General features: G+C 31.4%; 4 protein-coding genes across 4 annotated transcripts in view; 2 read left to right on the top strand and 2 right to left on the bottom strand.

Moving 5' to 3' along the window:
- The window catches only part of LOC145322903 (uncharacterized), a 59,673-nt gene that overhangs the window by 21,447 nt on the left and 22,891 nt on the right, over nt 1–15,335 (bottom strand). The gene's annotated exons all lie outside the window — the stretch shown is intronic.
- Nucleotides 2–3,355, bottom strand: Gnpnat (glucosamine 6-phosphate N-acetyltransferase). The gene is made up of 5 exons (XM_080165283.1): nt 2,596–3,355; nt 1,992–2,117; nt 1,448–1,534; nt 1,025–1,105; nt 2–635 (listed from the first exon to the last, which is right to left on the bottom strand). The coding sequence occupies exons 1-5, from the start codon at nt 2,752–2,754 to the stop codon at nt 537–539; spliced, it is 552 nt and encodes a 183-aa protein (XP_080021409.1). The 5' UTR covers nt 2,755–3,355; the 3' UTR covers nt 2–536.
- LOC145322912 (putative Ras-related protein Rab-33) lies at nt 3,783–6,680 on the top strand. The gene is made up of 7 exons (XM_080165269.1): nt 3,783–3,907; nt 4,275–4,383; nt 4,602–4,646; nt 4,953–5,085; nt 5,217–5,333; nt 5,545–5,624; nt 5,902–6,680. The coding sequence occupies exons 1-7, from the start codon at nt 3,811–3,813 to the stop codon at nt 6,014–6,016; spliced, it is 696 nt and encodes a 231-aa protein (XP_080021395.1). The 5' UTR covers nt 3,783–3,810; the 3' UTR covers nt 6,017–6,680.
- Nucleotides 6,644–15,333, top strand: ast (single-strand DNA endonuclease protein asteroid). The gene is made up of 13 exons (XM_080165144.1): nt 6,644–6,750; nt 7,075–7,177; nt 7,556–7,653; nt 8,457–8,523; nt 9,510–9,599; nt 9,961–10,150; nt 10,861–10,981; nt 11,219–11,289; nt 11,480–11,688; nt 13,619–13,720; nt 14,009–14,072; nt 14,374–14,548; nt 14,678–15,333. Exons 1-13 carry the CDS (start codon nt 6,689–6,691, stop codon nt 15,303–15,305), a joined length of 1,980 nt encoding a protein of 659 aa, XP_080021270.1. The 5' UTR covers nt 6,644–6,688; the 3' UTR covers nt 15,306–15,333.

The raw sequence follows: 15,335 nt of genomic DNA, 5'->3' as shown, positions 1-15,335 counted from the left end.
GTCTGCAATAAACAATAGAAAAGGTAAAAATTGTATTAAAAGTTTCACACGTTTTGTAGAATTCACCATGAAGGTATGTTGAGCATTTAGAAATAAATAGTACATTACAATTAGATGCATAGAGAAGGTACCTAGCTATTTTAAATCACAGTTAGTTAAAAATAAAACTATATAAATATCCCAAATAAATATTAACAATTAATATATGAAACAATTAATAAAATACTGAAAATTTTTACCAGGATTCAAAACAATGTTAAAAATCACCAGAATACTGTTGGATAAAAATAAATAAAAATCTATAAAATTTCAAAAATAAACTTTTTAAAGGCCAAACTAAATTTGTTGATATGTTCATAATGGTAACTAGAATAATAATCACAAGGCTAGAAAGGTCGAATACGTTATTGGCATGGCATTTTCGTTTTCAAAGGATTGTCACTTTTAAATAAAAACAAATTAAAACAAAATTTTGATTTGAATTTAAATAAAAAAAAACTACGGTAACAATCCTTTAAGCATAATAGGGCAAGTGTCTAGAGTCTAAGGCACATAAAGTTAGCGTTGTTGTCCTCCATCTTGTAGCCCAGGCCAGTGTAGTACTTCACCATGCTGTCAGTGCAGTTCAGAGTTACCTAAAACAGTGAAATGTTTACAAGAAGTCTGCAGGTTTATTTAAAACATGTGTATGACACAATTATCCTATTCTTGTGATTTTAACAGTAAATATTCTTAGAACGATTAGGCCCTATGTTATAAGAGAAGAATATCTGAAAGCAAGTCGTAATAAGTAAAGCATTCTGGTATTAAAATGATCGGAATCCATTTACGAAAGACATCTAGATATCGTTGAATATTAAATGCGTTGATACAATAACAAAAAACAAAATACAATATCTTGATTAACTTAATCGTAGACTAAGATTTCTTAAAGATTTATGAATGACTGGATGACTACTAAATAAATTTAAAAGATTTATCTTATTCTTTTGAAAAATTTTCAACTAAGATTATTATCATTTACCTTGTAACATCCTAACTTCTTGGCAAGAGGTTGCATGATCCCAACAGCTAACTTTCCAAGCTGACGTCCACGATAATCATTCTAATAACATTAAAATATATAATTGCAACATTTTAGGTTATCATGTTATTTTTTATAACTGATAATTATTTGAAAATCTAAAATTATAATAATGATTAAGACGGCAATGGATAACTTATAATTATGTATTTAAATTTAACTAACTAAAAAAATATACCAAAGCTATAACTTAATACATCTATAACTAGTGAATGGATAAGGTTTTACATTTTAGGAAAGCTTTTCATAGGTCCTTGGATGGTTGTTGAATATTTATAGGATCTAGTCTTGTAAAGGCTTTTTTTTCTGCTCATTACTTCCTTAATGTGGGATAGTCACAAGTAGTAAAATAAAAGTACTTACGGAAACAACAACATCTTCTACTCGTCCAACTTTGCCACACTCATGGATAAATTTCTTCTCTACTACAAGAGTACTGGCACCAATTATCTAAATACATTGAAAATTATTTAATTATACTAGTATAACCGTATGACGTTTGCACGAGAAAACGTAAGGTTATATTTGTTTATCCAATAAAATTTCGCTACCACTTCTACGATAAATTACTTCATTTTAGGAAAGCTTTAAAAAGATCTTCAAATAGTTTTTTTTCTTAATTGTTAAAAAAGGCATATAAACATATCTATAGTATAGATGTATATACAGATAACTACCTCCCTCCTTTTTAAATGACCTTATTCGTCTACTACCAAATTATTTTCTGCTACTTGGCTGTGTTAATAAACACCACACCATTGGTTGATTATCAATGACCCAATTGGGAAACGGCACTAGGACTGTGCGATGGGGAGATACAGTTACTTAACACTTTCTCCCTCTAGTGTTATAATCTAATGTCATATATAAATATATTGATTCTATCATCAAATATAAAAACACAAACCTTGTTAAGCGTAGTATCCTCTATAACAACGACAAAGTAGGTATCTTTGCATTGTTTCATGTCATTAAATCTTGCCTCCCATGCCTCCTGAGAGATATTGCCAACACTTGTCAACTCTTTCAACAACTACACAGAAAATTACAATAATTAAATAGTTTTGTCATTGTTAAAAAAAATATGGAAATTCATTCAAGGTAAAAAAAAACAAAGATAAGATATAAACATAGTGGATAAAACAATGTGCAAGATAAATTAATTTTCATCCCTAATTTGACAAACAAAATAAATCCCTCCCTTCTGTAGATTAAGTGGTTATAAAATTGGACACTGCTATAGTTTGAACTACCCACGCCCGACTCTCATTCGTTGGCGCCTAAATATCTTTGTGCACCTATATAATAAATCTTAAAATTGGTTGGTTTAAACACATAAAAACTTTTCAACCAGCCAATAACCCAAATTTACAAAGATGGTGTAATATTGTTTTTTTTTATAAATGCATTGAGAACCTATAGAGTACACTTTTTGTATCACTTAGATTACCAACAACTAGAAAAACTGTTAAACACAGAAGGTAAAAGCAAACTCAGATTATAGACAATACCTGCAAAAATCCCTTCTCATAGTCCTGCTTTGCCAAGGGTCTGACCACCAAGCCCTCCCCCGGGTCCGCAATGCTCAACTTGGGATTAAACTTGGCATCACTCTGGTCTAGATCAATGTCCAAAATTTCTGGTGCAAACAGATAGTCCTGGCTGGCCATTTGGCAATAATTTATTTGCAATTGCAAAAAAAGTTGAGAATACAATTGAGAAAGAGTTGGACTAAGATTACGAACCCTTGGTGGCTTAAATACACACAGTAGCGTAGCTGTTTTCTATCTTCCTTGGGGGAGTTTGGCAGATGCAAATTTATATTTAGGGAAGGTAGGAGGGGAAGTTTATAGGGGAGAGGGGTGAAGGCTGGCCTAGTGCGCAACAATTAGAAAAATGCCGCGCACGTTGCGTAAATCGTGGATGCCGTGATTTAAATGTCTTATCGATTTTTTTGGCAAAATTAAATGATAATTAGTTTTAAAATTGGACCATTTGTCTAGTTTGATATCTTTTATAACAATTATAAGTTAATATGTGCATATTTCAATAATGATATTGTCCTTTTCTGGCAATATAAGGTTCCAAAATGACATAAATCACAATAATACTTTTTTTAAAACAGTTTTGACAAATGAATAGTATATTTAGTTTGATTTGTCTAAATTTCATTTTTAGAAAAAAACTTACATATTATAAAATAATATTTATAAAAATTAAAATATTCTATCTTTCAATTAAAATTTCTTTTCTTACTCCGACTTTCTCATAAGAAAACATAATACGCGGCAAATGCGCTAAAATTGTTGTTGGCAATTATTTTCATAACAAATGATCAATATTATGGCAATTTTAAATTTTTGTGATTTATTTGCAAACTATGTGCAAAATTTGTAATAATTAATAATTAAAAAATGTAATGAAGTCATAATTTGAACTTTTAGTCTTAGCGTTTGCAACGAAATAATAATAATATATAATCATATATTGTTTTTACTTTTATTAAAACACATTTTTCTGTTTTTGTAAAGCTAAATAAAATAGCCATAAACTTATAAGGGTTATAGACAGAATTATAGCCTTCTTCATATTTATATCTTTTGTTCATATTTATATCTATTGTTGGGAATAAATTGCAAATAATTATTATAAAATAAGAATTATATAAGTATAAAATGGTCCGAACTCCAAAAACTAATGAAATCAAAATATTTTAAGATTATGAAATGGATAGAGGGGAAGATGTGAAACCAGAAGAACAAGTGTCCAAAGTAACGAAGCCACCATGCTACAAAATTATTATCTTAGGAGAATCAGGAGTTGGTAAGTTGATCTATGATAAAAGATATTTTTGTCCTTTGAGCTAATTTGTTTCGCCGTCAGCACGATATGAAAACACCCAAATCAGTTCTCTTTAGATAATTGACACCTGTAGATACAAAATTGACTTACAAATTAACAAGTAGTGTTTGTTTTTATCTTTCTACTCTTCTTAAGACTGTGAATTTCTAAAGCAAAAAAAAGGTTTTTAGTTTAAGGGGTAGGGAAATTTTTATCTTCTTTTTCTAGGTATATTCCATCTATCTAATTCCAGAGCTTTAAATAAGATTAGCCACTAACACCCACTTATGTAGTGTATAAAGATATATATGTTCTAATCTAATATTCAATTCATACCAAACTTGTTTAGGAAAGACTTGCCTGTCCTTTAGATTTTGTGCTGGAAGATTTCCCCAGTCAACAGAAGCTACCATAGGCCTAGATTTCAGAGAGAAAATTGTTGAATTAGAAGGAACTAGGTAAGTTGAATCATCTGTAATTAAGTAATTTTTTAACTCTTTGAAATGGGGGTAGTTTAATATATATTAATTTTGTAAATTACAAAATTTTCTAAGCAGTGGCCTGGAGTGTTCTTGTTTATATATCACAATTTAACTTAAATGTGTCTAATAGTATTATTAATATATAGGCAAATAGCTAAATAGTTTACCATGAATTTAACTTAACTTTTTCTCAGGATTAAATTACAATTATGGGATACAGCTGGACAAGAAAGATTCAGGTGTAATGACATATTTACATATTATTATTATTTTAATTATTATTTTTTTTCAATAATTTTTAAGTTTTAGTGGTATCCCTGAAAGAGACATCCCTCCCCCCCCCCCCCCCCCCAGGCATGGTTACTTTAGGTCAATTATGCATATGCTAAGGGCACCGAAGGTATATTCCCCCTTGCAGAATTTAGGCTAAAAGAAAATACTTCTTATCCCCCTTCTTATTTTCAATTTAAGGAGTGTGGGAGGGTTCTGTGCTCGCTAGGCACTTAGTGGGAAAACCCTAATAAATTTTTTTGGAATTATTTTAGAAAGTCAGTGACGCCTCATTATTACCGAGGAGCTTGTGCTGTTGTATTAGTTTATGATGTGACGAACGCTAGCTCCCTCATGGCACTAGATCATTGGATGCAAGAGCTGGAGTATCATGGCCTCACTAATAAGGTACACTATATTTTTTGCAATACTCTATACCTTAGAGAACAAATAAGAGAAGTATGTAGAAAATTTAAAACTCTTCAAATGTATTGTTTATGATAAAAAAGTCAGAAACCAAATTTTGTCTTAATATTTAGATACCACGTATTTTGGTTGGTAACAAGTGTGACCAAGAGGATGTAAAGGTCAAAACAGAGGATGCACAGCGCTGGGCGGATGACAGGGGTATGCCCTTGTTTGAGACTAGTGCTAAGGTTAGCAATTTTTAATGAAATTCAAAAATTGTTTTTTTTTTATTAATCACAGGAATCTTAATGATTAAGACACTAGACTAAATTGATACATTCCTAACTGTACCATACAGTATTACTTCTGTAAATGAATTTATTGGTGAAAATTAATCAAGATTTCTGAAAAGCGTTTAAGCCAACAAATTATAAAACTTTTATTTTTAACTTTTTTTAGGATGATTCTCAGTGTGATCATGTAGAAGCAATTTTTCTAACCGTAGCTCACAAACTAAAAAATGGCAAAAACCTTATAAAGTAAGTACTTATTTATTACTTGACAGGTTTTATTGTTATGCCTTTTTCAAAAAGACATCTAGTTTTCAATTTTTGTTTATTATTTAATAAATTTCATGCTTAAAGAATAAAAAGTACACAGTATTTTAAAATATTTGTTGAAGTTACTGGCACAAATAAAGTTATTGACAATCAATAAAAGCATAAAATATTTAAATGATTTTGTACCTATGTTTTTACTAGGTAATGTTTTAATCAATCCCATAATCTAAAAAGTTCTAAGATAAATATTTGTTAGGCCAGTAGTTGACCCAAATAATCCAGAGATAGAACCAGTCAGAGTTTTATACAGAAGCAGCCTAACACAACCAACACAAGATCAAACTGAGGATTATTCATCTTGCTGTTTTTAGGAGATAGACTAAAAATTAGATAATAATATATGTAAATGAATTTTAGTGGTGTAAGTTTAAATTAGATTTAAACAAAGTGAAGTACTAGCTAAAATATACTAATGTTCTTATCATAATTTTATTTTATTTTAAATGTTAATTAAAATCAATTTTGTTTTTATAGCCTTTATATGAAACAAAATACCTAACTTTTATTATATTATGTATGTATATTGTTTGATCTTGTATTAGCCCGGGAGATTACACTACACAATTATCTGCCAAATATATATTTATTCTTCATAGTGAAATGTCTTAATTTAGTTTTCTTCTAAGATACTTCTGTTATTTTCTGTTTCTTTTCTTTGTATTTTAAGCACAAGACACTTAAACTTACTATTTGAATCTTTGACACAAACTTACTACTGTTATAATCCTTATTTTTGTACCATGTACAATTTTTAAGTTGTTAATTAGATTATTTATTTATGTTGCTACATACACATCATATATTAGGCATGTAATACTTTTAATATTCCTACAATTATTTATTGTTAAATTTTGAATTATGTTGAAATATGTGATAAGATAAAACACCATGTCAATTGTTGTAGATATAACTATGCAAAATATTAATCTTAGAAATTTGTAAAAATTAGCTTGTAATAAAATTTACATTTTCCAGGTGATAAAATGGGCATACAAGGTTTGAGCAGTTTTTTCGACAAACAGGGATTGTTTTTTGAAGAAGTTAGGTAGGTACTTTTGAATAGAATAGCTGCCCCTTTATCGGAGAAAACAGTAAGATGAAAAAAAACACTGGGTATTAAAAATTACATAGAAAATGGTCTAAGGGTTGTTAAGGGACAGGTTTTTAGGGGGAGGGTGGGGGTACGTAGACCATCACAAACAATTTTTCTTTTAAAAGAGGGCCTTTTTAGGGACTATTTTTTCCAGGGACGTTTCATATTTGGAGAGTGGAAGGAAGGGTGCTATAGACGGATACATTCTCTTACATTTATTTAAAGATTTTATTTTTCCTATTTTGTTAACTGTACTAACTGTACTGTGATATTAAGGATCCGTGATACAACAATTGTTATAGATGGAAATAATATATTTCCTGATCTTGTAAGTTCGTGCAGAGACGTGCATGTCGCTTATGGCGGAGAATACAGAAAGGTATTTTGAAAAAAAATTGTATTCTATCCAACATTATAAAATAGCTGTCCCTTTGTGTTACTCAAATCTCGGCTTCCATTCTAGATAGAGGAATGACTTTTTTGTGTAAAGATTTTTCGGGCAAATGAGCATCTACTCTATATCTTACTTGGTCCGTCTGTATTCTGTCTGTGTTTTTTACTTATGATATTTAAGATGGAAGGCTTATTATCTCTGCTGTAAACGATAATAAGCTTATGAAATTTTGTTTTAAAATTCATTGAATCACAGAGCATAATTATTTACAATGTACGTCTATATTCTTTCATTTTCTTTACTGTTCTTATTATTAAGTCAGTGAACGTCGGTACTTATTGATCATACTTATTTTCTCTTCAGTTGTATGACCACTTCAAGACATATTTTGAGGCTTTTCTCAAATGCGGATTGACGCCAATCGTTCTGTTTGACGGAGGAGACGAGGAAATCAAGGAAAGGTGAGTGATTTAACCTGTAATTATTACAATCCTATTATACAAGTAGTGATGGCAATCCGTCGAATTTTTGGGCCGGATTCGGATTCTTAAAAGAATCTGTCAAAAAAAGTGGTGGATTCCTTGCGGATTCCAGATTCTTATTTTTGGCGGATTCAGGATTCTAGCATTATTTTAAAAGGCTTTTTTAAAAGAATAAATGAAGCATGAAAAGCTGTGAAAAAAAATTTAGGTGCTACATATGTCCTAAAAATTAATGTGCTTGGTGTTTTCTACTGGACTGTGTATATTTTGATGTCATGTGACCACTGTACAGCCAATTAGAGGGCTTAGTTGACGGTGAGTGGATTATAAGCTCATCACGTGATCGTTGGCTGGACAATGAGAGCTCTACGTTACCAGCTGATCTGTCAACTCCGTGGTTTATGTAAGAACAAAAATAGGGCGGATTCTGGATTCCGGATCCGGATTGCCAACTCTAATACAAAGTAAGGTTTTTTTGTCTGCTGCTTAAGACTGGGATGAGTACTAAATTGACTGTGTTTTCCTTTTTAAGGAAACATTCTTCAGGGGGTGGTCTTATGCTATATAGTTTTCAGATTTAATGCTTGGTATGGTTTTAGACTATTTCCTGTTCTTAACTGCCTCTTAAAATACAGAGCTATTGCGAAACAACTTGTTTAAAAAAGGAAACACTAAAATTATCTTAATCCAGTACATATGTAACACAATTTTTAAAGTTCTTCATTCAAAAGTAGGTAGCTTAATATTTTTTACCATAAATTCTAATTTTGAAATTATTTTAGTGTAAGAATACAACGATCCCAAAGGAACATCGCAGAATGTTTAGAACGTAGACCATCACATATAAGGGTAAGTTGAGTATTTCATTAATATAATATGTTTAACTCCTTATGAGGTGAGTTTGACAATTTTTATACTAGGGCTTAAAAAGCCAACTGATTTTTTTATCCACATTTTAAAAAACCGCCTCTGTTGTTGCGATTTTTGATCGTTGATTCCATAAAATTATTAATTTGAAGTTTACAATCTGTAAATACTTATTCAGCAGAAAATTTCTTAACATGAAAAAATTTTTACTTCTGAAAGATACGTTGTCTGATTTTAAATATTGGTTCAAAACAGGCATTTAATCATGAATCCAATATTTTATCTTTCTAAAACTCTATTTTTTCTAGATAGATTAAAAGAGGACTATCGACGAACAAGAGCACGTGATTCTAAGTACCTTCCAGCATTGATCCTAAGTATTTTCTTTCAGAATATAATAGGTCACCATATATCATTAATGAATTGACGAGAAAATTTATGTTTCACCATATTTTTTTTGGTATTTTAAATTATTTTGAAAACTTTTATGAAGCTAATTCTTTTAATAAAATGGATATTTGATGATACATATGCGAATACTCGTGTTATATAGATTGTAAATTAATCCATACTAGCATTAATTTAAACATACATATGAGATATAGTAAATGTGCTTTTATTTTTTTTTATTTTTATCATTTGACAACATGGACAATTAAAGACACCCCGAACTCAACAAAACGTTTGATAGACTTTCGACTAAAAAACCTGAACATTTTTTTACTTTTCTTCAACTTGAAGTGGTGAAACATAAATTTTCTCGTCAACATATTAATTATTAATAGTGACCTATTATATTTTGAAAGAAAATACTCAGGATCAATGCTGGAAGGTACTTAGAATCACGTGCTCTTGTTCGTGGATAGTCCTCTTTTGGTTAAAGAATTATTTTTAACTAGGCATGATTATAAATCCTTCAACTTAAAGTTAAATTGTAGGTACCTATAGGTATGTGTTTATTGTTTTAGGGATTTCCAGTACTTACTAAAAAGCTAATGCTCTCAGTTCTAGAAGAGTTAGGAATTCAAGTTATTCAAACAGAATTTGAGGCAGATAGGGTAAGATTTTAATTTAAAATATAAATAATAACTGTCTAGTTATTTTTTTCTATTACCTTTTTAACACGGCGAACCACCACGTTTAGAGTTGGCAGTTTTTGTGCAAATTCAAATTGAGCATATTTTACCTTAAACAACAACACATATTGCTAGAATAATATAGTTATAACTTATAATTTTTCATCAAATACTAATCTGACATACTTATATTTTTAAATATTAAAGAAATAATTTACCTAGATAATTTAGTAATATAATCAGAAAATATACAGGTATGCTGAAAGGGGCCTGTGGGGAATACACTTCTGAAAGTCTCACAATTGAATTAGGAAATAAAACAATATAAATATTGATTATTCAGGATATAGCTGCGCTTGCCATGCAGAAGAATTGTCCTGTCCTCAGTAATGACTCAGACTTCTTCATTTTCTCCGTCGAGTTTATCCCTCTGTACTCTGTCGACATCAGCAGAACAATTGAGGAAGGTCAGCTGGTCGCCATGAGGTTTAACAGGGAAAAACTACTTCGACATTATGGGTTTAAGTCAGAGGGTAAGTTATAAGGAAATATTCTAATAATTGAATTTTTGTAATTATTAATTAAAGGAATAGTTGCATGAAGTGCATTTATCAAGTTTGATTGCAAGCATAAGTTACAAGAAAACCATCTAACATATATAGTTTTGTATTACAATAAATAGCAATCAATAAGGCACAACCAAAATTGTCATCATGCTGTTTTTGTGAAAACAGGACAGACATTTATGTTGCATATATCCAAAAAACATGATTTTCAAGTCTAAACTAAAGAGATAAATAGATGTAGTCTAAACTATTGAACAATGAAAAATATGCAGTTCATTAAATGCAAGTTTAAATGCACTTCGTGCAACTACCCCTTTTAGTGTCAATGAAATTACACAGTTTTTTAGTCGGTTACTTGCATTCCTAATTTTGTGCTGTTATTGTTACAAATAGGAAATAAATAATGCAATATAAAAAAAAAACTTATATATCTCTAATTCCAATTCATATGCATTAATTGGCATAATATATCTCATTCAGGGATAAGAAACCAGGATTCTAACAATCAATTTTAATTAAAAATTTCCCAAGTTTCATCTTAACCCCACCCCCCCCCCCCCTCTTACCCACTTCCCTTTAGTTACAGAACAAAAAAGTGTTACACCAAAATTACTCCTTACTTTCAAAATATACTTAAAAACGATGAAGTACATAAAATGTTATTATTTTTTTTATAGAAATTCTGCATCTTTTGGCTTCCTTGATAGGCAACGACTATGTTGAATCTTCAACTCTTGAAGTAATCTTCACAAGAATAAAATTGGACAAGAAATTCAAATCAGAAAATCCAAGACACAGGTACAGATACGTTCTTCTGTCTATTTGTCACATAGGATCACTTATGCTCTTGGTTCTAACCTTATCCTATCACTACGGGACTCTACAAACCCTTAATTAGCGTAATCTAACCTATCATAAGCATGAAAAATATAGGTATTTCTCCTTTAAAGTTTGTTTGAGGTCCAAATGCTTTATTTGGAAACTGTCAAAAATATATTCAGAAATATTTTTAAAATCATTTTTATATACCTACAGGAGGATTCGTGTTTTGATGAAATGGCTGTCGGATCATAGTGATATTAATAGAGCTATAGATTTAATTTTAAGTAAGTAAACTTATATTTTATTTTTTTGTGTGTAAGAATTATAAATAAGCCAGAAGATATAAACTTTTCTGATGTTACTATTTGTCAAAATCTTGTCAAATAAAAAATAAGTTCAGTCCAATAATACGTAAATTACGAATTGGAAAAACTATACAGTATACATATATTGTAATTGTAATCACTACTTTAGAACCCTTTCCCAAGCATGAGTGTCCAGCTTTGAAGTCAAAGATACAGGACTCTCTGAATATGTACTCTGGGGCAAACACATCCTTCACCATGGTGTCTGAGGCCCAGTGCTTGCCAGTGGAGTTTAGGGGAATGTACAAGGAGTGTAAGCTGGGTAGACATGTAATTAATGGCAATACCTTGGATTATATTGTGCTAAGTAACACTCAGGTAAATTTAAAATATCCTATTCTATACATTGGACCAATATCATAATGTTAATGTGCTGTGTTGTTTAAATTTGACAGGAATACAACCATTGAAGGGCGAGGAATGTTTTTAATATCAAGACTAAAAATATTGTCCCATGCCAGGGTTGTCATTTTGGGCGGGCAGTTTTGGGCGGGCGGTTTTGGGCCGCCCAATATAAGGTCCTTTTGGGCAGTTTTGGGCACCCCCCTTTTAGGGGGAGAGAAAAAGGGGAGGGGGTTAAAAAAGAGGGGGGGCGGGCCTATTTTTTGGGTGATATCCTTATACTAAAGTAACAGGATGTCTGTGTGTTTGTATGTTTGTACCGAAGGATCTCGCTTACCGCTGAACCGGTCGGGTTATCCTTAACAGGGTAGCTTCTCATAAGTCCCGGGAAGGTTTATAACTATTTTGGGGGAGGGTACCACCACCCTATCAGGAGAAATCGCCCCTAGAAAAAAATTACCCCTCCCGAAAAAGAGACTCCAACGAAACATAAACCAATTATTTATGTAATTAGATATTTTAAATAAAAAAAAACATTCAAAGTGCCACTAGAGGCCTCTAGGGGCGTAGCCGCTAGTCCTTATAATAAAGTAACAGGATGTTTGTGTGTCTGTGTGTTTGTATGTTTGAACCGAAGGATCTCGCTAACCGCTGAACCGATCGGGTTCTCCTTAACATGGAAGTTTCTCATAGGTCCCGGGAAGGTTTAAAACTATTTTCTTTGGGGAGGTGAGACACCCCCAACCCCCCCAAAAAATAAAAATCCCCCCCCAAAAAAAAAAAATTTAAAATTTTTCTAACTAAAATTAAAAAATAGGGGGGGTAGGGGCACCCCCCCAAAAAAATTTTTTTTCGCCCCCCCCAATTTTTTTTTTACTTTTTCTTTTAAAATCTAAAATTAGAAATTGAATTATTAAATTCGACTCTCTCCTCCTCAAGTGCCCCTAGAGGCCTCTAGGGGCGTAGTCGCTAGTTCTTATACTAAAGTAACAGGATGTGTGTCTGTTTGTTTGTTTGTCTGTGTGTTTGTACCGAAGGATCTCGCTAACCGCTGAACCGATCGGGTTCTCCTTAACAGGGTAGCTTATTATAGGTTCTGGGAAGGTTTATAACTATTTTGGGGGAGGGTACCACCACCCTCCTAAGAGAAATCGCCCCTAGAAAAAAATTACACTCCCCCCAAAACTTTTTTAAAAATAAAAATAAAAATGGGGGGGGGGGAGGAAACCCAGCCCCCCCCCCCCAAAAAAAAAAAAAATTATTCCCCCCCCCCCAATTTTTTTTTACTTTTTCTTTTTAAATCTAATACAATAATTGGATTATCAAATTTGACTCTCCCCTCCTCAAGTGCCCCTAGAGGCCTCTAGGGCCGTAGCCGCTAGTTAACTATATAAATTAGTAAGCTTTTTTTGTATCTAGAGAAGGATTTCGCTAACTGCTGAACCGATATGGTTCTCCTTTCCAGTGGAGCCTTTATAGGTCCTGAGATGGTTTTAGGCTATTTTATTTCTAATAATAAGTCTAGGTATGGTTTTAGGCTATTTTATATCCTTTTTATATGCTTTTTACGACATTTGCCCAAAACGGGTGCCCAAAACCACTTTTGGGCGCCCAAAACCCGCCTAAAACCCTTTTGGGCAATTGGGCCGCCAAATATCAAAAAAAGTGCCCAATTCGACAACCCTGTGGACCCATGCCCTAAATTTTGTCTATTTATTTTGTAAATACATTTTTTTCTCAATATCATTCACAAAAGAAGACATGAAATAATAATTGTATGTTGCTTTAGTAGATTTTTACTATATTCCTAAAATACCCCTAACATATTTTTTTAAGTAGGAAAATCTCATTTTTGAATAATTTTAGAAGAATGGTGATAAATGAACTTTAAAATCAATTTGTTTAGCCAGAATGTCAAGAGTTAAAATCAGTGCATACCAACAGTATTCCAATTTTGGAAACTATCCTTTCATTCACTCAGACCCAAGAAAAACAGATCACAATAAAGGTAAAATGTAAAATCAGACATCCTACAATTTAATTGACATGTTCTGGTTCTTTAAATGTTTACATAAATACATAAATGATTATTAGGAAACTGACTGTAAATTCCAAATGTTCAATGATATGACAATGGGTGATAAATATTAAATGGTCTTCCTACAAAATCTTTAAAAGTTTGTTAATTTTGGGGGGAAAGAAGGGTTTTGTAAAGTATTAAAACCATTATTATCATATGAAAATTGATATTCTTTCTTTATTTTTAAATGTAATGTTAAAATTATGTTTATTTTAGGGAAGATTATCTAACCGTTTAGGAAACATTGCTGTAATTAAACCAAAGTTAATGCAATTGTCAGGTAAAATTTTCTTAAATTTCTTATTTTATTTATATTATCTTTTTATGTTTTCATTCCAATGAAATTATGTATGCATTAAATGAATGTATGGGAGATATGAAGTTGTTATTTTTACCAACTGGTTTGAAATAGTTGATTTTTATTCAGTCTTACAAATGTGATTGTAATGTTTCTATGCAACACATTATACAAAAACATTGTTTAAGGCATAATTAGAAAATATTCATATATGATGTATTTATATAACAATAACAACACTAGTATAAAAAGTAGGAAATTAGTTTATTTTTTTCTTATCTAGATCTCAGTGAACAAGACAGATTAAATTTGATGTACAAAACCTTGAAATATAATGTAGACAGTGGAGCTTTGAAAGAACTTGACTCTAAATACCATGGTCTGTACCTGATTCTAAATTACTGGTGCTGTTGTTACCAGATTACTGAAGCTACTATATACTCCTTCCTTATATTCAGGTAAAATAAGTGTTTTACTCTGTACCATAACCAATAATTTTGAAATGAGGGGGGAGGGGGGAACTTAATGAGTGTACTAAACCTCCCAAAAAATAAGTAGGTAATAGAAAATAAAATTTTTTTTTTTAGGTTTTTCTCATTGTATATTGATCCTTTGGTAGATTATACAAGGAGTCAAAAGTTGATTGACGAAAAAATGTTATCACTGCCCGAGACAAGCGAAGAACGTACCGCAATTTTTTCATACATGAGGTACACGTATCCTCTAGCTGACGCAGATTCTAAGGGCGAATTTGATAGAAAGCTTATCCATAGCTTTAATGATCTACAGTTCATATATGAAAATGTGCTACAGTTGAATACCCTTCTTGGTGATATTATTGAGTTTCCACAGATTTTATATTTCTACAGTGGCTTTTTTGTCTATAACATGACAAAAGTTCTTTCCAGAAATCCCAAAAGTTATTCCAATATTGTTTCTGGTGAATGGCTTCCTTCCACCTGTTCTTCTGAATATATCAAGATCAAGGATATCTTCATTCAAAATCTTCCCTTGGCTCAAAGAGGCACAAGAAATTTAAAAAGGAAGGAACTACAACCAAAAAAGGAAAGGAAAGCAGTGAAAGTGTTAGTACGTGATTATGATCCTAATCTGGATATGGTACCTTCTGCATCGGATGAAAGCACTGAAAATGAAACTGACACAGAAAGTGATAATCTTCCTGCCAATAGATTTGCAATACTACGGGCTAAATAAATATTTTATGTTATATTTTTTTTCAGAATA

Source organism: Acartia tonsa, chromosome 1 (genome assembly GCF_053477335.1).
Source record: "Acartia tonsa isolate MP-2025a chromosome 1, ASM5347733v1, whole genome shotgun sequence".
Classification (NCBI taxonomy): Eukaryota; Metazoa; Arthropoda; class Copepoda; order Calanoida; family Acartiidae; genus Acartia; species Acartia tonsa.
Note: the sequence above shows the minus strand (reverse complement) of the source record. Positions and strands in the feature narration are given on the sequence as shown.